Source organism: Diplotaxodon limnothrissa, linkage group LG16 (genome assembly GCF_057381915.1).
Source record: "Diplotaxodon limnothrissa isolate DT_005_m linkage group LG16, D_limnothrissa_male_GT1.1, whole genome shotgun sequence".
Classification (NCBI taxonomy): Eukaryota; Metazoa; Chordata; class Actinopteri; order Cichliformes; family Cichlidae; genus Diplotaxodon; species Diplotaxodon limnothrissa.
This window is the reverse complement of record NC_140611.1, coordinates 10833177-10848362: the sequence shown is the minus strand read 5'-3', so window position 1 is coordinate 10848362 and position 15186 is coordinate 10833177. Positions and strand designations below refer to the sequence as shown.

General features: G+C 39.7%; 1 protein-coding gene across 2 annotated transcripts in view; it reads left to right on the top strand.

Annotated features, from left to right (window-relative positions):
* The window catches only part of lrch1 (leucine-rich repeats and calponin homology (CH) domain containing 1), a 97919-nt gene extending 88989 nt beyond the window's left edge, over positions 1 to 8930 (top strand). For both annotated transcript variants that reach the window (XM_085374613.1, XM_085374612.1), the window contains one exon: positions 8476 to 8930. In XM_085374613.1, coding sequence (XP_085230739.1) covers positions 8476 to 8589 — 114 coding nt within the window. In that variant the 3' untranslated portion in view covers positions 8590 to 8930. The remainder of the gene's footprint in view (positions 1 to 8475) is intronic.
* The last annotated feature ends 6256 nt before the right edge of the window (positions 8931 to 15186 follow it).

The window sequence follows — 15186 nt, the reverse complement described above, 5'->3', positions numbered from 1 at the left end:
TGTGAAGTTGAGTTTTGACACTCACGGTCTTCCTTATTATTAAGGCCGATTATACCTTATTAGGTTGAAAATAGCTCAGCATTTGAAATGCCGCTGTCTCTCCATTGTCCTTTGTCACTCATCAACCAATCAAAATTAGGAGAGGGCAACATTTACAACATCTCAACTGCAAATAATTGTAGAAGAGAAAACTTAGGCTCGCTTTTGCTAGATTCCTATAATTTTACATAACAATAAATGTTTGAAATGTGTGCTGTGGAAATGAGATCATGGACAACTATAATGCAGCATTAGTCCAAAGACCTGGGTCATTACCAAGGTACTTATGTTTCCCAGCAGGCTGTGCAGAATTAAAGTCTACAGTCAGGAAAGAAAAGTAAACACAGAGGGGTACACCTGCTGTTACATCCCAGCACACCTATAGTTCAAGGCTACCTGGCAGGCGGACCTTGTTACCACTATACTCATCCAGGCTGGCTGTTTCTGCTTGTTTCCAGTTTTTATCTGTAGCTTCATACTGCAAAGCAAGATCAGTCTCAAGGAAAGCAAGAAAAACTACTCATTCTGCTTTTCTGCAGCTGTAGAAACAGAAAAAGACTGGCTTTAGAGGTAGAACTGCTACAGATCTAGAGTTGAGGTCACATTCACAGGCTCCATTTGCCAGTTTAAGAGAAACAGGAGTACGGATTTTTAACACGGTGCTGCTCAAGGGTGCAGGTTATTAGGGGAAATGCAAACATTAGATTGTTTTTTCTGCAATCTAGCATTAATGCAAAAAAGTAAACAGCAGCATGTGTGAGACGTGTCAGGGTTAATTGGTTATTTTATTACACTTTATGATTGGTAGTTTGATTTTTTTTATTTGATGTTATGTTGATATCTGTGTGTTTGTTTTAGGTTTGTTTTTTTGCTCTCTTATCTGTTAGAAAATTAAAGTTCAAAGGTTTAACCTGCCTTGACCTTTTGACCTCCATCTCTGCTTGCTGGCTGTTTTCTGGCCTCTGTGTTCGCTAGCCGCCATTTAAGCTGCAGCCTGACTGCTTTACTAGTAACGCTTCTGCAAAGCTTCCCTGCGCTTACGTGCTAACAGCTTCTATGCTAATGCGCTGGCCTGCTGCACTGGCTCTCCCATTAGCCACCTCACCTCTTCATCACTGGACTGCTTACTGGGAGGACAAAGGGTTCTGCAGAGGTTCTGAGCCATCCTCTCAGTAAGCATCCCTCCTTCCCCTGCTTGCCTCACCACCAGCTCCTTCACTCTGTGACCTTTGACCTCTGTATCCATTGGTTAACCTTCTGCCTTTTCTCTTTTTTACTTTCCGGCTGGATCGCACCACGTATCCCTCCTCCTTTCCCTTGTCTTCTTCTTCTCATCAACCTTCTTGCTTTTTGTGGAGAATATTTAACCTTTTTCTCATTTCTCAAACTTCAATCCATTTTTTTTATCTACACACTTATGTTTTCCTTCACTTGTTGCCTTTTTTCCTCCTCGTGTCTTTTACCTTTCCATCATATTCTCTCATTTGTTTCATCACACATTCCATTTTATTGCCCTATATTTCTCTTTCTTCTCTGTCCTACTTCATCTTTCCCATCTTTGCTCCCTTCATTCCTTCTCTTCCAACTTCTCCCACTATTTTTCCTCCTTCCTCATTCACTTCCTCATTTCTTCCCTCCTTTCTTCCTAATGGGGGCAACAGTCGTCCCTCTGCTCACCTTATGACATCATCCAGTGCCGCCTGCAGCCGGTTCGCACCACGGTTCGGGCGCTGGTTGCCTTGGATCCAGACAGGAAACGGGAGGAGGCAATCTCAGCTGCAAACCCCACTTCCCCTGGGGCATCAGAGACTCCCTTATTAGTTTCTGTAACCACTCAAACTCCGCCTCCTGCCTGGCAGATCTGGGACCTTATTGGTTCGAGCTTAGTTCACATCCTCTGCCTTGTTCTGCTCTTCGTGGCCTATAGTTGGACCGAGCTGACGTAACCGTGACACCTGCAAGCTCTGCCTTCTTTCTGCCCAGGCTCCTCCTCCTTATTTCTGCTGAATTTGTGTCACACGGGTGGGAAAAATTTCATTTAGTGGCTCTAATCACTCATCTGTTATTATTCGGTCAGTGTTGCAGTAATTAAGTGTTAAATTGCATTCTGTGTGGTGCTAAAATAAGAAAGAGGAATACTTCCCATAAACATAGTGGTCGATGCAATGAGTCTGTTTTTGGAGTCACTGATGGTCAGCCAGTCACCAAATGTAACCATGGCGATCTGTCAAACAACAAGCTCAAATAAACACATGACAATCTAATTTCCTCACATAGAATCTATAATATTTCTGTTATTTTTAATGAGCACCATCCCATGTGACACAAATGCAGCATCAGCATGAGTGGATGCCTCTTCTTTTATCCTCCTTTTATCCTTCTATGACGTCTTTGCAATAAACTGACACATAACAAAAGCAGGGCATGCAGAGTAATAGGTTATCTGAAGTCAATGATGTCTTATCAACATGTTGGCCAGCAGAGATAATCACATCTGTGCAGGACCGAGGGCTTATTGCTTTTCTCTGGGTCACGTCAGTCTGGGGCTCTGAAACGGTTGAATTTCACTGAAATTTCTTGCAGAGGGAGTGAATATGCCAGTATTTGTACCACTTCCATAGCAGTGATCAGATTTTAATTTTGGATTAGTGGGCAGTATTTTGCAGCCTTTTGGAGGTCTAGTGGTGAACTGACTGAAAAAGAAGCTCTGAAATATTGTCTGAAAAGGTGTGATCAAAGAGTTCTGGAAAGATCACTATAAAAATCCTAAACCATGCTGCATTTAAATTTGGCCCCCTCTTCACTTTCAACCTTATCGTCTATTCTTAGACAATTGCTATTTATAGGTTTCTCCCTGAAAGTCCTCTTAGGACCATTTGCTCTGTAAATACATTCACCACAGTTTTCAGACCAGTGAGAGCCCACATTACAATCTGTTTCAAACTTTCAAACCTTATTGCTGGTGATGACATTTAATGCTCTGACTAGAACTGAGCACTTCAGTTTAAGTCCACAGTTCCAAGGTCCAGAGGAGGCACTTCAGGTTTGAAGAATGACGAGAAACATGCTGCATTTTTTTCTGAATTGTTCACATTGTTGAGCTTCATGGATTCATACCCCAGAATCAAATACTGAAACTTTCTGGGGCATTGAAGGGAGACTATATGGTGGAACCAGCCTTATTTTGTAGTGTGTACTAGCTAAATGCAGGAGTTCTTTGTCCACAGAAAGACTACCTTCACTTTGGTTTTCCTTAATGCAGCTTGTCCACTTGTCTTAAAAAAAAAGAGAGACTAAATATATCAGTGGATGATCAGTCTTTGAACGCACTGGAGGAGATCCAGCACCCATTAGTGCAAGTGCACAGGGACAGAACAGGACTTTAGGGAAGGAGTCTAAAAATAGTCTGTACTGTGAAAGCGGTCCAGAGGTGCACAAGAAGATGAACTTGAAGTGGGGCCAAACTTAAAATGGGAGTGCTTTTTCTTTTTACATCTTTTACATCACGGGCGATCGTGGCTCAAGAGTTGGGAGTTTGCCTTGTAATTGGAAGGTTGCTGGTTCGAGCCCCGGCTTGGACAGTCTTGCTCGTTGTGTCCTTGGGCAAGACACTTCACCTGTTGCCTACTGGTGGTGATCAGAGGGCCCGGTGGCGCCAGTGTCCGGCAGCCTTGCCTCTGTCAGGGTGGCTGTGGCTACAATGTAGCTTGCCATCACCAGTGTGTGACTGTGTGTGTAAAGCGCTTTGGGGTCCTTAAGGACTAGTAAAGCGCTATACAAATACAGGCCATTCACCATCTTTAAAAGCCTTTACCAGGTTTTTAACCTGCACTGGTGTGGTGGTTTACATACCCTCAGTCAAATTACTTCTTGGTCTGTTAATAAAATGTCCCTGTGCTAACAATAGCTGATGATGCTTCTTGTGTGTATGATTTACTTTAAGTTAATGTGGGAATTGATACCCCAAAGAACTTTCCCCGTCTTGTAAGCTTCCAAACACCACCTACTCCACTACAGTAGCAGAACAGAACACATTCACATTATGATGGTAGTCTGTAAATATGGAAGACACAGTCAGGTTTTGAGGTCAGACAATTAAGATGTGATTAAAGTGGAGACTTTCAGCTGCAATTCAAAGAATTTAATGAAATTATTATATTAATTGTTTAGAAATTATATTTTATACACAAATCCCCTTTCTCAGAGGCTTAATATGTGGTGATTGCATAGTAAAACTAAAAAACTGTTCACAGCCAGGTAAGGTTTACTCCTTCAGTATTCCATGACAGATTAGGCAGATTATAGACCTGTTTTACCTAAGACACGAAAATATAACGGCTGTAATCATTCAGTTGTATTTTATTGAAAGTGAAAATGGCAAGAACTTCTAGGAACTGGGATTTATTATAAAACGATATCTTTTAAAAAATTCTCATAACTATAAATACAAAACATTTAAAGTAAAACTAGTGCGTGCATTCAGAGCAGTGATAGGAAACCTTGTGTGTGTGGGACTTCACGTCTTTCCCACACTCAGGGACACTTTGGGTGCCCTTTTGATCTTAACATCCACCAGCCCCTCTTTATATTCTCTCAGTTAGATCTTTTATTTCAGTTAAATAATAAATAGATTATAATTTGTTTGTAGATTATTGTTACACTGCAGGTGCAAATGTAATGTACTTGGTTTCATGTAGCACTTTTCTAATCACTAAGCACTTCATTACCTTCGCTTCCATGGCAAATTCACCAGTCACCATGATACCTGTGATAGTTCCCCCATGAACTCTGTCTCCAGTTTACATTAAAAATACTCACAGACATGGCATATTCCATATTTGTCCCACACTGGGGACTCAGTCTCAGTACGCCTGAATGTGCAAACATTTGTAGCATCTTTACAATATAAAATTTTAAAATCTTCTAATTTCACTGTGTTCTGGGTTACTTTAGGTGAAGTCAATCAGTTTTTAATGCTGTGCAATGTCAAAACAGCTCAAAATTCACCTTAACAGTATAAAGGTTAAGGAGGTGGGAGTATCAGGTGTACAATCAATGAACATCTCCATGAATGGAAATACAGAAGGCTAACAAGAAGGAGCAAATCACTGGTTACACTTAGAAACCGTTAGCCCAGGGTAGAGTTTGTCAGAAACATGTAAAAGAGCCTGCACAGTTATGACAAATAGTCCTTTAGACAAATGAAACAAAGTTCAACAGTATCAGAATGATGGGGGAAAAAGAGCAATGGCTCATGATCCAAAGAAAACCACATCACCTGTCAAACAGCACAGAGGGAGTGTTATGGTACCGACCTTTAAGATCACCATGACTGATGGTTGATGATTTGATTGCTGATAAAAGTAGGATGAATCGTGAAGTGTACAGGGCTGTACTCTGGTCAGATTCAGCCAAATGCAGCAAAACTGATCAGACAGCGTAACACAGTAGAAATTGACAATGATACAAAGCATAGCGTTTTCTCAAGGCAAAGAAGTTAGATATTCTTCAACTCAGTCATCTTAACCGAGAAGAGCAGCTTTTCAGTTACTGAAGATGAAACTGAAGACACAAAGACCCAAATGAAGGTGGCCACAGTAAAGACCGAGCAAATGCTGTGAATCCAGGGCTGGAGCATAACAGTATTTGTTTATATCCATAAATGACTTTGTCATTGACAGCAAAGTATTTTCATCAATTTGTTGAAAACAATCTTTATATTTCAAATCGTGTAAGTTTGTCCACTTACTTTTGAGCCTCTGAAAGTGGTTGACTGTAAAAATGCAATACTTTTGTTAAACACCTTGAATTAAAGCCGGAAGTCTGCACTTCAGATACACAATTTTGCCTCTGTGCACCACTGTGGTGTACAAAGAAAATGCCACTGTATTAAGACAGGCTGAACTTGGTTCTGACTGGCTCTGGGAAAACCGACCCAGTCAACGAGCTCATTTGTATTTTATAGTGTTGTATAAAAATCAGGCAAAATCTCAGTTAAATTAATCTTCATGTTTTCTTAAATGGCATCTAATCTCACGCTGCTGTATTTTTACTGCATGTCACACTACAATGAGTGTTACAGTTAATGATAATAATGATGCCATGATGATTTGTCAAGTGTTAACTTGGATGTAAAAACTGCAGACCTCCAAACTGGCTGCTACAGTACTGCTGAGGTCCTGTTTTATCATATGTGAACTTTTATCCGACTGCCCCCTGCTCTTTTGGAGTTTTCTTTTTTAGACTGACTGAAGTTACAGACTTGAATATGATTGATCCCGAGTATCAGAATGGGTGAACTACAGAAGCACAGGTTTCCTGTACGGAGACGCTCACCATTACAGAGCCACACAAACAGTATTTGCTCTTTTCCTGACGTCTAAAGTCTTGAAGCAAACGGAAGCCATATTTCACTTGTTGATTATTCAAAACCAGTTGGATGTATTTTCATGTCTTTGTTTGCCTAAAGGATTATTTAAAAGCTCTATTTATGAGATGTGTGATGTTTTGAAACTTGAGGGAAATGTGAATTTTATTTATTTTTACGTTTGTCCGGCACCTGCAGAGAGAACATTTTAAGTTACATCACTGAGCTCTGCTGCACCCTGATATGCAATGTGACTGTTTTTGGAGAATATTTGAAGGGCTAAAGTAACCCGATGAGTTTATAAGTTATATATTAGTCTTCTGTATATGGAGCAGTTGCAGACTGTTCTGTTTGAATTGAAAACTAAAGGAATGTGGACATGTGCCCACTGAATCTTTAAAGACACAACTATGCCTGACAGCTCACTGGGTGAATGAGAACAGAGGTCTTCTCCAGTATTTATAGTTTATAGTTGTGATGGTATGAAAATGGTAAATATCTTTATGTATGAATGATCGCCATGAAGCTGGACAACAGATAAGCTTTTGAACAATGTGATTATTTGAAGTAGTTTACTGCTTGTTCAAATTCCATGAAATGATTTGAAGAGTAAATGTGATTTGCTGTCGATGCCACATTCTCTGCACAGATTTCATGTAAGAACGATTATTTTTATGACCTGTGTATGATATTAGAACTTGTTAAAGATCAGTAATAAATACAGTTTAGGGATTTTTTTTGCTCTTCGGTGTCATTGTTTAGGCAGCCATAGGTCCATCCATGTGAAATAAGAAATGGTCAGAGTACAACTAGGATTTGATATTGAAACCTTTTCAGGTCTAACATGTGGAGGTTTCATGTGCTCATTTCATTCCCAACCATATTCAGATCTACACAGATTCAATAAAATCACAAAAAATAGAAAGTGGACCAACGTCAGCTGTCATCTCCATGTTCATTTTTTTTTCATGACCTACATCCGGTTTAGCCATATGCAGACTGATGCACTGCTTTTATGTCTGAATAAAGCCACTTTTCTACAAGAGTTCTTTTTTCTCACACATAGTGTGTCAACCAATCAGATTGGACGAAGAGGTGACATTTAAAAAAACTGGCCTTATTTTGGACATTATATTGCAAACAGGGACGTTTGACTTGCAGATGTATCAAAGGCAGACACATTGTGCTCATTTACAATAACAATTACAATACTTTTAGTTTGATGCTAGTTAGTTAGGGTAGCTTTGCATAATTTATAATTCAAAACAATCCTTAATTATACCACAGTGGCTTTGGTGCAGCTCCTGAGTTCATACCACTCCCTTTAAACCAACATTCTTCTTACTGGCTGCCACTAGCACACAGTAGCTCTGAACAAGGCTGTGCGCCTGTGTCATCACAGGTGGGCAGTAAAAAAAAAAAAAGAAAGAGACATAGCTTCATGGTTGGAAAATAAAGCTAATGGTGAAGTGCATTACAACTGCATTCTATCAGAAGGCCACCGGATGGTGATAGCTGTTGTTGCAAAAAGACTTCTGGCCTTTAGAAGATTTCAGGAATACACCTTCCTCTCTTGTGTTTTTTTATTATGACTCATATTGGGTAAAATACTAAAGTTTATTTAGTAAATCTCAGTCTTGGAGGATATATCTGTGGTATGAAAACATGCGCTCTTTGATTAACATCTTGTCAAAGTTATTAGCTAATGACTTAGGATTGACTAATGATGTCAGAAACTGAGTCCATGCTTCAGACTGCTCCAACTGAACTGTCTGAGTGTAATGGACGGTTAACTTAACATCACGTGTTGCATCGTTATACATATAAACTCTAAACTAACTCTCAACAGAAAAGCAGCACTAAGCTAAGACGAAGCTAGAGTTGCACGTATTGAATGTGCAGACATACGTGCAATAACAGACGTTAGATTTAAGTGTTGACTAAACCCAGTGCCGCCTTTGTCTCTTTCCTGTCTCTACTTCTGCTCCCACATTTCTTCCTTCCCTCTCTCTCTTGCTCTCTTTCTTCTCTCCTGCTGTTTTTTTCTCTCCCTGCTTTTGCTCTTGCAGGACAAACTGTGTCTTCCTCACCACATCCTGGAGGAGAAAGGCCTGGTCAAAGTGTCCATCACGGTGCAGGCTCTGGTGGATGAAGCCTCCCCCAGACACTCTGCCCTGACGTGAGCAGTAAAGATGGGCGGAGCTTCAACCGACTGACACGTACCACAGACACTCACCCAGATGAAATCGCTCATGTGATTTCACACAACGCTAAAAAAAAGCCTCCGATCCTTCATGAGCTTAAGTAACAGAGTGGTTTTTTTGTTTGTTTGTTTTTTAAAATAGTATTCAAGGATAAAAAATGGTGTTAAGGGAACTAAACCCATCAGAAGTGTATTATCTACTAATTCATAAGAGGACAGTTTTTTTGGACAATTAAGATTTTACCATCGTGCCAAGCCAAGGGTGTGCTAGGAAACTCAAATTATCTTTTTTGTTTGTTTGTTTGTTTGATGTCATCTTCTTACACTGGTTGGTACCAAACTTTTGAACCATGAAGACCAATGTGACAGAAAGTGAGATTGGATTTTGAGAGTAGAACCAGAAAAGTTTGGGGAAAATATCACAAATAACGTGAGAGAAAAGGCTCAAAGTTTAGAAAGTGTCATAATATATTATAAAAAAAATATAGATTTATTCTTTTGAAATAATAATTTTAATCTTAAATCTGCAATTTGGGGAGGAGGGGGTTTTATAATTCTTCCATTCAATTATTTACCTCAATTTTCTTTCTTTTTTATACAACTTAATTGGTATATTCTTTAAAAAAAATGCATCTGTGTTCTCAAAATCAGTGTTTTCGTTCTCTGACTGTGGCTCTGGTAATGTGTTGTTTTAAATCCACGATTGAACTCTAAATTGCGAGTGGATTGGCTGGAGCCAAAGCCTTTGTGGCGTACTGCAGTTGCACCAACTTCACCAGGTTATATCATGGTGTCTATGCACATGTTAACAAATGATTTTTATTAAATTATCAGTTATGTTTCTACAGATTTTTTTTTTTCCTACTGAGGTTTCTGGTGAAGTGTTTTTGGACTGTGTGAGTAATTAGTGTGTTGCTCTCACTACCCTGAAAAGAATAAAACCAAAATACTTTAGTCTTAATGTAGAGGGAGTCGGCTTTTACCTGCAGTTTGTATTTAAACACGAAACTATTTATAATATAAAGAGATGCAGAGAAAATCCGCTTGAGTTGTTATATACAGTCAAAAAGAAAGAAGGCCAAAATATTTTTCTCTAATATATTTTAGGTATAACTGTATGTGTTTTATACATTTTTAGTAGTATGACTTTGTGTGGAGCTGTCTGCTCGTCCATGAGGCAGGTCTGAGTGTGCGTTAGTCTGGGGACACTAATCTGTGTTTCTCAAGCTTCTGATGGATTCCAGGTGATTATTTTCTTACCCTCTATCCTTTTACGCGTGTTGGTAGTCAGTGCTCACATAAGGAACCTGGAAACGTTTTCAGACTTGGTCCGTGAAGCTCCTATTGTGGTATTTGTCATGAGATGCAGTTTGCTAATGTGCCAAAACATGTGGTGGTAGTGGAACAAATGAACAAACAAAAGCAAAAACCAGTCAGTGTTTCAAGGGAACATTATGCATCACTGTGGTCATGGATGGATTACTGAACAGGCCTACAGTTACAGGGACCCACGGTCAGGGTGGCCCAGCTCAGAGCCCCAATTTGAAGGGATCAGCTAATTTCATCTGGAACATTAAAAAGAAAAAGAAAACACAGACCCAGGGTGACTACAAAGAGATAAAAATCAGTGACAAAAGGTCACAAAACAACCCACCAAAAAATGGTAATAACAGTGACTCACCATAACTACAAAGAGACAAAAAATGAATGCAAAGAAACAAAACCAAAAGTACCCACAAAAAGATAAAAAAACTGACTCCTCATAACTACAGAGAGACATGACTACAGCCAGACAAAACAAAAACTACCCGCAAAGAGACACAACACACTCAACATGACTACAAAGAGACACACAATAACTAAGAATCTGCATCTGTAGAGACAGATAATAAAAAACAACAGATGGTCACACCACAACAACAAAGAGACAGAAACTAACCACAAACAAACAAACAAGCTTTATTTGTTACATACACAATCATACAGAGTACGACATGCAGTGAAATGTTTTGTGTCCGAGCTGCGAACAGGCTGCAGACGTAGCCACGCCATTCCAGGGCTTGGTTTTTTAGCATGGGCGGTCTAGCCAGGACCCTTACTGTATACACAACAAGTGACTACAAAGAAACTGCAAAAAACACCACAGAGAAACATTGCACTAATACACACAAAACGACTTCAAGAGACGACAAATAGACAACATCCATGAGGACAAACAGACTGACCAAAAAAACAAACCCATTATACTGTAATAGACTAGAGGCTCTGGATGATGTCATTCTCCACTGTAGAAAGGGTCTGCGCCCGGGGGCCTGTTGTTGAGTAATATGTCTATGTCTGAGCTTCAGGCCTCGTAGACCACCTGAAACTGTATGTGACTTTTATATTTCAGGTGTGTGTGAAGACGAGATTTTCATGTAGCCATCGCCCTAGCTCAGACAGTCTCAGCTAGTTAAGACTCTACCATTTTTTTAAACTCTTAAAACACTATGTTAAAAAAAACATCCCTAGGTTTAAAAACTTGAGTCTAATGAGGTTTTTGCTGCTTAGCAGTCAATATGAAGATGTTAAAATGAAACGCTCCTCTGCTGAACAGTTGAGCACATGAGGGGCTCGTGAGTGAACTGGTTCTACCCTCTGAGGTTTAGGCCAGAGCTGTTGGTGTGTGAGATCAGAGACTGTGTGACTCAGGGTAGGTTTGGGTTTACTACACTGTTGGCCCTTCATTCCACAGCCTGCTACGTCAACAGTATCAGTGTGTGTGTGTGTGTGTGTGTGTGTGTGTGTGTGTGTGTGTGTGTGTGTGTGTGTGTGTGTGTGTGGTCATGGGTGTGTGTGAAATCAAGGCAGTTGCTGGTTGGTCTTTTGAAACATGTGGTTGTGCAGACCTGGCTCAGACTGAGATTTTAAAGGGGTAGTAGGAAGTATTATTTTGAATAACATTATTATGGACTTTGATCAGCCTCTGCTGTGTGATTGCATTGATACACAACAGTTATGTTGTACTGTTTGGCAGATTTACTTGTCAGACAAGTGCTGGACTTGTTTCTGAAACTAAGGTTTATGCTATATAGCAAGTTTAACAAAGCTACTTTTTCTTTGCATTAGCTGGCTCGGCAAAACCTGAAACCACAGTCATCACATATCACAACACTGTTATCAGCGTCCTGGGTTAACACAGGCGTTCTGCTTCAGGCTCCGGGTGTGCTAGCATAAAAGTGACTGTGGGACGTCTGATTTGACTGTTTTTATTCACAAAATAAACCAACCATGTACTGCCTACTGCAGTCTTATCCAGGAATGTACAGGATATAAAATAAATGACCAGTTAGTTATATGTTTAGCATAAGTTACCATGGTCATTAGACCAGATTTTTAAAAAGGGCTGCACTTGAGACATTCGCTAACCCAAATCTTCTTACTGCCCCTTTAAAACAAGCATTACATTATGTTTTCCTTCTAAATGCCAGAATGTCACCACATGAAACAGCAACATTCAACAACATTGTATGAATGGGGGATTACATTTTTGGTTTTTTGGTTTTTTTTTTTAATTGTTTGTTGTTGTTTTTTCCTGTGCAGCTTGGAATCCAAAGCTTGAGCTACTTAAATATTCAGCAGTAATTAGAAAGAACTCCATAATAAATAGATAAATGCTCCCACTGGATAGATTTGACAGTTGCCAAAACAAACCTTTTTCTCTCCTGTGATAAAACATAAAGGATTTAATGTAAATGTGCTGTATGCCTGTGTACATATTATTTATCACAAGGATTTTTTGTATTGTTGAATTTGTTTGTTCATGTACTGTATATTTCACCATGAAACACTCACATTAGCAAATAAAAAGCTCAATGTTTTTTTTTAACCTAGAGATTAAGTTTGTTTAAACAAAAACAGACCATAATTCTTCCATCAATAAATCCATTTTTCTGCCACTTATCTGTGCCACAGGGGCAGCGGTCTAAGAGGACCGATCCTATCTTCTCTGCTACCAGCTGCTATCTTATCCAGAGGGAGACCGAGGGGTTCCCAGGCCAGTCAAAAGACACGATCTCTTATTTTAGTCCGATGTCCTAATCATCTCAGCTGGTTTACATAGACTGCGGGGGAAAATTACTCAGATTGACGATTTCTGATTGACGGAGTTATGTGTTTAAGGGAGAGCTCAGACATCCATCAGAGGAACCTCATTTCTGCTGCTTGTATCAATGATGTTGTTCCTTCAGTTGCTGCCCTGAGTTCGTGAACAGGGTAAGAATGTACTCATTCATCCCTACAATGAGCTTTAGCAACTGTGGATCAGGATGCCAGTTCCCCTACTGCTCACTTTCAACCAGTCCACAAAGTACTGAATGGGGTGCCACCCCCTACTGGGAGTGCCATCACTACTGGGGCCCCTACTGCGGCTACTGCCCCTGAACCCCTCTCTCAGGTGAGTTAACTGGTCTGATGGCTTCTTCTACGTAGGGGTGTTTTAAATCATTCTTAGCCTGTCCCCCTCACCCTACCATTGCTCCTGGGATCATGCAGGCATGCATACCCCTCCACTCCATAATAAGTTGTTGATTCATGCAGGGAAACATACTTATTACATTCTTAATAACAATGTAATAAATATTAAATATAACACAGTACAGTGAGAAAACTACCACTATGAGGATTAGCATGTCGGCTTTAGCTGTGACATAAGTAACAGAGCCGGATGATTCCAGCGTGCTTATTTTGAATCTCTATCTGCATTTCTTCACATAATCATGCCATTTTCCACAGATCTGTGCACATCATGTCACAGCGTTTTGGGAAAAAGCAATAAAACCAAACTGTCTGCTTCCCCAACAGAATCTGCACTTTAAACTTGTATTTATATCTTTGTTTTGGCAACTGAGCAAATCTGAAGTCACCTTTGAAAATGAGATGGAGAGTTAAAGGGCCAGTGTGGGGGGTTTACTGGGAGCTATAAGTAGAAATGTAATATTTACTTGTGTTATTATAGGTCACCATCAAGTGTGAGATCAGAAGGAACAAACCAAACACTGTCTCTTAAGAGGGCTAAAGAGTGGCGATGCCACTAAATCCTACACACTGATCCTTTAAGGTTCCAAACGTGACGCTGTTGTAAAATATGTAAATGTGTGCCTGCTGAACCTAAAGCAGTGTGTGTTTTTGTTTTAAGGTTTCATCTTTTGTACAAATCTATTGTCCAGAAACAGCCTGTACTCACATTTTTGTACTTTGACTGGGAGCACATTTATTTTTTATGTGACTTATTTTCAGGTTTGTTGAAATTTGGATGTAACATACCCTTTTGTAACGCTTTGTGAACCTTTGTGTAAGTTTTTGTTGTACAGCAACTCAAATCTACATGCATGAATAGTCCCTGTAACGTCGCCTTAACTGCTGTGAATACTGTATATACTGTACTGTATTTCACTTTATCAGTAAAGACCTCACCTGAAACAAAAGTCTGTTGTTGGCTCATTTGTATAAGTTTTTTTTCTCCTCCCTTGAATTTCTCTAAAATTTGACTCTATTGATGCATCATTTCTGATATTGAACGAGTCTCCTCGGTCAAACTGGACAGCATTAATATAGCGTGGTTCTTGGTGGCAGGAGAAACTAGAGTACTAGAGAACGTGCACATCTTACTTAAAGACCAAGTCTGGGTTTGTACCAGGCAACAGTGCTAACCACTAAGTTGCACTTGGCAACGGTAGGGAGGAAGATTTTACTTTTAACAGGTAGAGACTTGCAGCAGAACCAGGCTGACAGATGAGCAGCCATTTGATGAATTGAGGATAAAGGAGGACATAATCAACCCAAAAGGCTTGAAACAGTGAAATATCCCCAATAAAATCTCTAAATGGTAAAACATGAACTCAATATTTATTTAATTAAAAGGAAAAATGTCAAAGTAAGTCCTTACATGAAGTTTGGAAAACTTCATATACTGTATTTTTGAGCTTTTTTTTTAATGTATATTAGCCATTCTGAAGTTTAAAAAAACAGCATGCATCACTACAAACGGATGTTTCTGTTACTGTTTTTATGACCAAAGGATGCAAGAAAGAAATGTTAACCCCTTAAAGCTGGAATTGACTTTGAAGCTCATTTTAAGCTTTAAAATTGTCTTAAGGGCCGATTATATAACTGCAGTCACAAAGATGAAATAATCAGTGCCATCTAATCTTAAAGACCTCATAGTACCATATTACCCCAATAGAGCGCTACACTCTCAGACTGCTGACTTGCAGGCACCCACTTAAGATTAGCCTTAAAACGTTCCCGGTTGGTATTGCTGATGGATCAGGTGAACCTTCATTACACTGCTTGACCCAGGCTGCTGCTTCTTCACTCACCTTATTTTAATCTGTGCTTATACACCACTTTGCATTTAATCACTAATAATTACTAAAACTGCCTCTCTTCCACAGAGTGTCTTTTATTCTCTCCCCCAATCAAATGCAGCAGATGGCGGCCCCTCCCTGAGCCTGGTTCTGGAGTTTTTCTTTCCCACTGTCACCAAGTGCTGGTTCATCTGGTGGTTGGGGTTCCTTCTGTATTACTGTCTTTACCT